General features: G+C 34.3%; 1 protein-coding gene across 1 annotated transcript; it reads right to left on the minus strand.

Annotated features, from left to right (window-relative positions):
* Positions 1-352: 352 nt before the first annotated feature.
* On the minus strand, positions 353-2615 carry CYCJ18 (cyclin J18). Its single transcript, XM_089444885.1, has 9 exons — positions 2493-2615; positions 2327-2403; positions 2142-2247; positions 1955-2053; positions 1829-1846; positions 1569-1639; positions 725-851; positions 587-647; positions 353-444 (listed from the first exon to the last, which is right to left on the minus strand). The coding sequence occupies exons 1-9, from the start codon at positions 2613-2615 to the stop codon at positions 353-355; spliced, it is 774 nt and encodes a 257-aa protein (XP_089301011.1).
* Positions 2616-10780: the final 8165 nt, after the last annotated feature.

Consider the following 10780-nt stretch of genomic DNA (forward strand, 5'->3'; position numbering starts at 1 on the left):
TAACAACAAACATGATCCAACATTAAACAAATCGCTGGTATTATTACTTTTTTAAAATAAAAGTGAGATATATTATAGTATTCATTTTATAATAATATTTTTAATATAAATAATTAAAATATAGAAGATAAATATATAACAAACTTACCATAACATGATCCAACATTAAAAATCACCGCTAATCCATTCTATGCGTAACTATAGTTACACACGTATTTGCGATACTCGCTCATGACTCCCCAATTTTATTCCTCAGAGAACACCAAACTTAACAGAAATGTTTCTCTCTATATATATGGCTAGCATGGAATCTAACTAGCAACATTTGTCCCCGTAGAAATTCAGATCTCACTCACATTTGTTCTGTGGGTTGTAGAACATGCATCAAAATTTTCTCAGACAAAGCCGAGACATCCTTTTCTTCACAATCGCACACAATTTTCACTGCAAGTAAACACGAGCACAACTATCGCCCGGTCAAAAATCATGGAAATTCCTATAACAGTTCATCCCTATAGTCCAGCAAGTTACTTTTTGCAATGAATACTTTAATTGAAAGCATAAACAAGGAAGATGTGATTGTTACACCAGGGGAGCAGAGGAAACTCGAATCCACCTTGAGGAACCGTCAGCAAATACGCAACTGTCTGCAAAACGAAAGCACCGATAAATCAGAAACCGTGACCTCTGAATAATTATGTTCAATAATGGCCAGAAAGCGTACCATAATTGCAGCAGCAAGAATCTTAGCAGGCAGAAATAATACATTCAGCTCCTCTGACTCGTACATGAGGTCCAGGATATCCAAACAAGCACTGGATTTTAGAGCTTTCCCGGCCTTTGCCGTGTTCCTAATAAAGTAACGATTTATTTAAGAAACCGTGCCGTGTGACTGAGATGGCTTTGTTAGACCTAAAGCAGAGATAAAAACATCGAAGAAACCCTGGCATGTGACTGAGATGGCGTTATTAGACCTAAAGTGAGGGGAGAAATCAAAGAAACCCTGCCATGTGACAGTGCTCTAAATTCTGTACTGAAAACCTTTAATTTCACAGAAATTTTGCTGTACTTAGAACCTTTAATTTCATAAAGATTTGCCTGTACTCGCAACCATTAGTTTCACACAGATTTAATTTTCCAAAGATTTACTTGGACATTTTTTTTTCAACAGAAAAGAAAAAAAAAAAAACTTCTTCCATTAAAAAAAACAAAAAGGAGTTTACATGATCCTATCTCTGAATCTTGATGACTCAGATACATTCTCTATGCTGAGCATAATGGACAAACATAATACCAAAAGACAAAACAGGGATACGAGAAACTATATCTGCTTCCATGATAGACCAAAATAAAACAGAGCAAGGAAAGATAAAGCCGAATAGTCCCGGGGAAACAACTCCTCGAATCGCGGAGTCACGATATGAAAATTACATCAGACTACAATCTAAACAGAATGAAAAGATTTACTTGGACTTACAGGTCTTAATTTTGCAAATATATACCTGTATTTAATGTCTTTAGTTTTACAAAGATTCGTGTTAACAACCTTAAATTTTATAAAGAATTACCTGAATTTTAATAGCAGATCCTCAAGTAGAAAGTAGAGTAAGTTTCCTGTTCTTAGGTCAAAGTTCGTCACCTGTTTGTTTCAATTAGCATTTTTACAACTTTTAATTTCATCAGTTCAAATTAAAGCGAAATTTCCTTCTATCTTTCTTTTTCCACTCCCTTGAGGACAATGAGAACAATGAGAATCTTTGTTGACTAGTTAGGACGATTTCAATGTCAGTCTGTTTCCAAGGTCTGTCTCTAGGGCTGGACGGTTTACCTTCATGAATACCAGCTCCTGCAAAATCTTTCGTGCTTTTATCTTTCACAGAAATTTGAAGGAAAGTAAGATGCTTTCAAACCGCAAGAACGAAGAAATTTTTGATGAGTGAATTGATAACCTCACAGTTTCAACAAAGTCTCTCATGGTGAAATGTTGATCGGTGATGAGTTCATCGGCTATGGACTTGAGTCTTCCCACGAAGATCGGCCGCGTTTCATGAATCTCGACAGAAATACACATACAAACAATTAATACTTGATATTGTACATCATGCTTCAAAAGTATTTAGCGGCAACTGGAGCTTGATTACTTTACTAGCAATCCACAGCGAAACCAGAGCAAATAGCTGTAGATTTGTCTTCCTCGGGGGATCGATCCACCGAATTTCCCGATCACTTTGGCGAACGCGACCATGGCTATGGAAAGAAATGAAATAAAATATTTAAAGGAGAAAAAACTTCCAGACCGTAGGTTTACAAGATATAGAGCAAATACCTTGGCAAAGCTTGCAGAAAACGATCTCCGAAGAAAGACAGAGCAGTATACTTAGTGAGTGGGCGAATTTTGAGTTCCTACAATAAGCAGACGACGGGAAGCAGATGAAGAAAAGAGGGAGATGAAATAAATTAACTAGATTCCAGCGATAGATTAAAATTCTTACATGAGTGACGTATATCAGAAAGCCTAGGGCTTGTCTCCGCATCGTTGGTAACAAAACCGGCTGATCCTGCATTTGCCTCTTTCCCGCCTGGACAACACTCCAATTTTCCATCATGTCTGCCATATACTTCCAGGCACGATCCTTCTTAAATATGAAAAAACACAGGCTTCTCTCACAAGAGAGAGATAGATTTCTTTGTTCACCATGAGATGCATCAACACAAATTTTCCAATAAAGAGACACAAAATGAGCACCAAAGCCAATGGGGTATAGTTCAATTTCTTCAGTATTTATGAATATAACATATATTTCCATTATAGAAGTTTGAACATAATAAAATAACTAGTTCAAAAGAAAAAGGGATCTAGACTAAGAAACTAGTCAACCTCAAATTTTCTTTCAAGATCCTCCAACTTCTTGTAATGAACTATTTTCATTTCTTCCATAAATTGATTAATCTTGATGCATATCTTTAAGTGTTGCAAATAAATTTGTGTTCACATTTGAAATTACCCTTGTGGACTCGATAGTTCTTTGAATTGCTTTAACTCATGGAATTTTGAAATATAGAACTATCAGATTAATCTTGATGCATATCTTTAAGTGTTGCAAATAAATTTGTGTTCACATTTGAAATTACCCTTGTGGACTCGATAGTTCTTTGAATTGCTTTAACTCATGGAATTTTGAAATATAGAACTATCAAATTGATAGAAGTTGAATTTAATTATGTGAAAGGATTTGACTTCCATACAAAAAAAATTAAATAACATTAGATATGTAACAACTTCCCATTGTTGTTGGGCATATAAATCCATTGTGGCCTTTTTCTTGGACATAGAATTATGAAGTTCACCCACCAATGTCTCTGAATCTAGAATCCCACCAGCTATATGGTGAAAAATGAATAAGGAACACAAATAAATGCATAGATTTTGTATTGATCCAATTCTTGCAAACCTTATATAGCATATGTCAAGAAGTCTTACATTCTCAAAAGTAGAAGCATGCATGTGTATTTTTGAGCTGAGCCTTCCAATAGTAGACAAAAAAATTTCATCAAGTGCATTGGCTAGATCATGTAAGCCCCTCACTCCAAAGCCATAGATTATCTTCAAATTCTCAACCCTATTTTTGAGATCTTATGTAGCATGTGCTAACAATGTAGCTGTACATTAGAACTGACTAATTTCAAAGAGGTGAAACAATTAACAAATAATTATATGGTTGTTGCCTCAACAATTCTTGTACCTCAATTTTTGTAGAGACAAAGGATTTCATTTAATATTCCATAGTTTGTAGTTGTCGTTGTTGTTAGCTCACTGAACCTTCAACAATCTTATGCAAGAATTCAAGCTATTGAGTTAACTACATTTGAAATATATTTGTTTCCAATAAATCCAACGTCACAGACAAAAGATATACAAGTTCTTGTTATTTATATTTGAAATATTAACAAGTACGAAAACTCAATCTGCCAGTTTGAAGGGTTTAAAGGTCAAAGCTCTTCATACAACCACCTTTGCTTTTGCTGGAAGAATAAACAACACACAACCAAAAAACCATCTGAAATATTCATTTTCGCACTCTAATGCTCATCTTTAATCTTCGTATAAAGAAAAATAAAATTATAGGATCATGTTACACTTCCAGTATTCTAGGGAAATTAAGGAAACCACATCTTTAACATATAATGTATTTCTAACAAAGATGCTGATAAAACATCATAAAGAAATATGGTTGGATCTTATGAAAATATCTAGATCTTATGATCATTTGCGGTAACCTTTATCACAAGTCTAAGATCGACCTGGAACCCATTTGCAAGCTATATATGAAAAATAGTATACATGGCACAAACATATTTTCAAAAAGATCTGGCTAAATATTTGAAGCCACATCATTATTAACATACAATACAACTCCAACCGATAAGCCTACAGATAATATTCTTGAATACACATAGATCTGCTACAAGAATAATCGTGTGTTAGTAAAGAATATGCTTTATGATACAAGAATAGTTGTTGCTTGATGTTGACGTTACTAGATACCACCAACATATAGGGAGTATCCCTAATGTGAAGTCCCAATTAGACCTCACATTGTTTGGAGTAGGAACCCCATCTAGCGTATCGACCCAACCACCATAAGTTAAGGTTTCCTTTGGTTCAATGGAAAACATGAGATTTTATACACATACCTTTGAATAATCAAGTAAGTTGACAGTGTGAAACACCAACTGCAATGTGTAAAAGGAGGCCTTCATGAGAGGGGAGACAGAGTGAGTCTCTAGAAGGAAAGTAATAGTACTATCCTAAGAAAGGAACATGAGAGCAAGGAAATATCCGTTAGTTATCTAGGAGATAGTTCACTTAGGCACAATGATCATAAAAGAAAATACATCACACATTCAACAAGATGAGCACCAAAGCCAATGAAGTAGTTCATCTTCAGTACTTATGAATATAAAATATACTGCAAACATCTAAAGAATAGACTTCTAAAAATATTCACGTTTCATGCATGAAAATGTGTTGGCTCAGTGAGCTTCAAATATTAAGTGAAAGACCCAAGTACACAATTACAATGGTGAGCCACTAGCTCCAACAATGGAACATTAACTCACTTCTTGCTTCTTTAAAAGAATGATCTTCTCTCCTATGTCAAACTGAAGAAGCCAAGGCTATCTCTCCAAATTCTAAGCCTCCAAAATCCTTTTTCTTGAGTTATGAGGGTGTATTTATAACAAGAGGAATGTCTTTTCATATTCCCATGACTCTTGTTATGCCCCCTCCCACATTTACCCTCTTTTAAAATCTCTGTAGGGTAAACATGAGTTGAGTGCTACTATGACATGACCCGAACTACAAGTTCCAATGATGGAAGTCGAGTGTACAAATAGAAAAATTTTAGACATCCCTCAGGGACTACGTACCACTCAGGGGTCAGATAACCACCCTAGGTGATAAATGCATGAGATGGAACCCTTTTTCACTGACTTAACTCCATAACTGCATCAATGACACAATGTGCATGTGTTTATGAGGCTATAACTACACTCATAAGCCCGCTTCCATGTGGTTATGACCTAAATTCCCAAATTCTATACCAACATTTCCAAGATCTGAGCTACTTTTCTAGACTAGCCTCCAGACGACTGACCATAACTACATGTAACTTTCCAAAACATAAACAATATGCTAACAATGCTAACCATTCAGAACTTGAACAAGAACTTGACCTAACCATGCCTAATTCAATATAGACATTTCGTCAAACATATAGTAAACATGAAATCTTTAGGCCATGAATACATATCTGATCATAAGGGTCTAAACGTCATCTGAAAATCACCAAGAAGGCTCAATGCCCTCTCAAGCTAGTTCCAAAAATACTTGTTATCCCATGCATCCATTAACCATTCATTATCTTATAGAATCATGAGCAAGGGCCATAGCTAGATCACATCATAGAACTATGAATATAACCAACATATGATCGGATTAGGAACCATGAAAAATCTACCATATACTCAAAAAAATAAAAAGTACATGTTCTCATTAATCACATAGAGAAAATAGCTCATATTAACATATACAAAATCCAACCAAGTTAGGGACTTCCATGTACCACCCAACCATAGATTGGGCTAAAATAAATCTTTCTTTCAACCAATCACCCCCGTGCCATATTATAAGCATGAATATGTGATCTCATGGGATAAACCAAGAGATTAAAGATCATGGACTCCACAGGTTAAACCACCTCCACCCTCAATCTACCGTGATCTCACCTAAACCGGTCCTGATATCACAAAACGAAACTAAGATTAGATGCCTTAGAATTATTTCACCATGCCTTGATCGATTTTCCTGTCTCCACCCACCTGTTGAGGCCTTCTTGAAGAAAGCCATCTCCACACCCAAACCTTGAAATTTTTTTGAGACCACGTCACCCAATTCCAAAACCTTCCGACAATCCAAAGCTCAACCAAGAATGAATCCCATCACACCATGGTTGTCCAGGAAACGGAAAAGGAAAGGCTGGAACCACTATCAAACCAGGGAAAAACCATGCTAAAGACAACAAATGAACCAAAAAAACAAATTCATGTACCATGTATTCACACCTCAACTAGGTAATCACACATTCAACCTATTACCCGCAAAATCTTCCAACTAAAGCTATTGATCCAAACTTCTCCTTGTGCTCCCTTGCTTTCTTCTACTCAATACCATTTTCTTTACTTTTCTTGCTTGGTCTCTCCTCTTGGATATATGTGTCTCTCCTTCTCAATTGATCCAAGCTAAAAACAACAAAATTTGTGAATTGTTTCTCTGATGCCTTTTTATCATTAATGTCCCCTTTTCTTCATTTTCCTTCATTTTTCCTCTAATTTCCCTTGCATGCAAATTAGTGTCTCTTCATCTCCCTTTTCTCATATTTTCCTTTATTTCTCATAATTAAATGCCAATTATTTCCTCTATGCTTTTTCAAATTCCTTTTCTAATTTCCATAGCCATTATTAAACCATAAGTGATTCCCACTGAAGTGTTTGCCCAACATTCAGATTGGAATACGTGTCCCGTTTCCTTAGCCTTATATTTCCTTTAATATCCTTTATTACATGAAACTTTAAACGTGTATGTTACAACTCTTAAGCTTCCCTCATGACTCTTGGACTCCTAAATGACCTCTGAACTTCTATAAGACTCTTTTTTTCCGCATGTGACTTTTCTTATTCCACGTATGACTCTTGGGATTCCACCACTTTTACATAAAATCATGCGAGATAGAAATAAGAAAACCATGGAAATACTGATGGAGAGCAAGTGTAGGATGAGTGGAAAGAAAACTAGAATGCAACTAGACCTACTCCTAACCTAACCAACTAGAAGGTCAGGGCTAAGTGTAATGAAATTTCCAATGTAACCACCATAGTTGTTCCTGACCTGCAATCACAGAGATAAGAGCAATTAAAACCCATATAAAACCATGTGCAAAATAAAATATAAGAACTTGAATAGTTTTCAACAAACATAGAAGGTATTTGATAGATGCAGAAAGATGTGTAATCCTTAACCAACCTGCAACCTTAACTTTTCTATTAGAACCAAAATCAAACAAGCCTCGAAAGCTTCTCTTGAATGCATCTTCATCTATATTGTCCTGCTTATCAAACATCAAGAAATACCTAAGCTTGTTATTTACAAAATGGGTTGCTAAGTAAGATGCTTCCAACCAATCATAGCTTTGATTGTGAAATCTAAAACTATCCTCTTGAAAAACCTAAAATCCTTGAGAAAAAGATAAATTTAATGGCATAAAATTAGGATGAGAACTATGTGAAAGAAATTGAATCTAATCACATTCAAAAGTCTTGTAAAAATAGTGAGGACATGACATAACCATCAACGAAGCCTGAAGTTTCTCAACTATTTGACAAGGATTCAAATAGTAAGATGATAAATCATAAATATCAATTGATGCCAAATAAATATCATCCTATATAATGGTGGGAAAATGATTAGATGAATTATAGTTACTACAACCAACATCATGATCAAACATACCGATTAATACATAATATTCTTGGTTAGTGGACAACAAAGATAGATCAGTTTGAATGGATTTACAATTTTTTTTATTAATATAATCATACTCCTTGCATGTTGGATGTGACAAACCATTTCCTTGTACTTGGTTACACATTGAATCAACACCACAATCATTGAAGGAATTGAAAATTCATGCTAGTATAGAAAACACATGAAACCATTCTGGGTACAATAGATGAAAAAGAGGAGCTTGATCCAACAAACAACTCAAGCATTCACTAACACTCAAGAGGGTATTTGATGCCATGAAGAAAATTATTAGCATGACAACATTAACAAGAAAGACTAGGAGTTGATTATTCTCAAACATTTCTAATAAGCTTGAATCCTTCGGCCAATGATAACCTTTAAAATGATCATCTTCATAGATTTTAACATCCATGAAAGGTATACACTGCAAACCCAAGTTTGATAGAAGATATTTTCATGAGGAGGAACTAACTGAAAAAAAAAAAAAAAAAAAAAAAAAAAAAAAAAAAAAAAAAAAAGAAGAAGAAGAAGAAGAAGAAGAAGATCTTAGCATGACAACATTAACAAGAAAGACTAGGAGTTGATTATTCTCAAACATATCTAATAAGCATGAATCCTTCGGCCAATGATAACCTTTAAAATGATCATCTTCATAGATTTTGACATCCATGAAAGGTATACACTACAAACCCAAGTTTGATAGAAGATATTTTTATGAGGAGGAACTAACTGAAAAAAATAAAAATAAAATAAAAACAAAATAAAAATAAATAAATAAATAAAATAATAATAATAATAAAAATAAAAAAATTCTTCAATCTGATAAAAAATCGTATATTGAAAATTAAAAGGCCTATATCCAAAATATTGAAGATCTTCCAAGAAGGAAATTGCATTCAGCGAAACCATGCAAAGAAAAGAGTTTTGTGAGAAAATCCAATTGTGACTCAGTTTGAGGATCTTATCAAGATTGTAAGAACCTGGCATAACCATGAATGAGAGTTGAAGTGCCTTGAATTCCTCACAAGTCCTGCAATTTTCAAGGAGTGTAAAATTGCATTGTAAAGATTGGATCATATCATGCATGGTGTGTGGATAGATACTACTAGTAATTGCAACAAGATCACTACTATTAAGATGGTAACCACCTACGTCACTAGTCTGATCAAATTTTATAACCTCAACAAACATATTACCTGAGTCATAAAGTTATTCTAAAAGCACATCTAAGGATGGATAGACTAGATGAATATCATTAGTAACCTGAGAAAATTATTTTTCCTCGTGCAAGACTGGAAATGATAAGGAATGGAATGGATAATTTATGATTTGATTGCGTTCTTCACCATGAATGACCCCACTACCCTATGTCAATTGAAAATCATACTCATTAGATGATGAAGTTGAGGAGCATGGAGTATCTTTATCGGAAATGGTAGGACATGAGGAGCAATGAGCTAAATAAAAAGTTTCCATAAGAAAATGTTCTTTGATAAAATAAAATACTAGATCTAACTCTTTCATATTGAAATATTCTTGAGAAATCAAAAGATCAATTGGTGTTCTTGGGAATTCATCATTGTATACATCAATGGCATTAGCATCATTAGAATTATGGTTTCCAAATACTTTAGTTTGATTAGGAAAAATTGTTTCATTTGATTGACTACCATGATTGCTAGATTCAATATCAACCCAAAATGGGAAAACACCATATTCACATAGAGGACATTGAAAAAGAGAAGAAATATTCGAAGGAATCTTCACCTTTCTTCTCCTCTACCTATGAAATGTGATAACCTTGTACCTATTCACTGCTTGGATTGACAAACTGAAAATTAGAAGAGTTTGAAAGAGGTTGATTAAGCATATCAAGAGACAAGCGACTAATACGATAGGATGATAGAGGAGGATAAACATCCCTTGAAGAGGTCATGCTTTTAGTCAAATTAGATTCATGGTTGAAATTATGAGTGTTAATATTATCTTAAAAAGTCGAGGGATTAGTCCTCACCCTACATTCAAAGTTTTCTTGGATGAGATCTTAGATGAATGGATCAATAATTTGATTTATAGATTTCCCAATGTCAACATCGAAAGGAGGAGGAGAAGGAATAAAAGGAGTGGTAGATTCCTCCTTCGAAACTAGATATGTGTCATGATTAATGAAATTTGGGGGAGAACTATAAACCAAGGATTCAGATTCATATTTCTTCAAGGAGATTTGAACCAAATGATGAAAATTTTCTTTAAAGAAATCCCAATCCATATATTCTTCAGGAAAATCATAACATAGGTGAAGGAATCTATTAGAAAAATACTCAATTGATTCATTAGGCTTCATTCTTATTTTATTAATCCTTTTAAAAACATCTCAATAATCGTACCTATCAAAGGCTTGAATAAGCTCCTTGAGGAATTGTTTAAATGAATGACAAGGTATGACACCATCGATTAACCTGACCTTCAAGAGTGAGGAAGAAAAGCACACAAGAAACATCTTCTAAATCAATTTCATAAGATTCACAAAACTGAAAGATATGCTCGGTTATGGATGTATCACCCTCACCATCAAAATTCAATTGAGACTATTGATAAATAGGTTCATCAGGGATTAAAAGTTTAACATTAGATTTATCAGCAAAAAACTTCAGGAATATGATTTAGGGATGAGCCATTGAAGATAAGAGATTCAAA

Source organism: Pinus tabuliformis, chromosome 9, assembly GCF_031772625.1.
Source record: "Pinus tabuliformis cultivar Carrire ecotype Pingquan chromosome 9, CPIR1, whole genome shotgun sequence".
NCBI classification, from domain to species: domain Eukaryota; kingdom Viridiplantae; phylum Streptophyta; class Pinopsida; order Pinales; family Pinaceae; genus Pinus; species Pinus tabuliformis.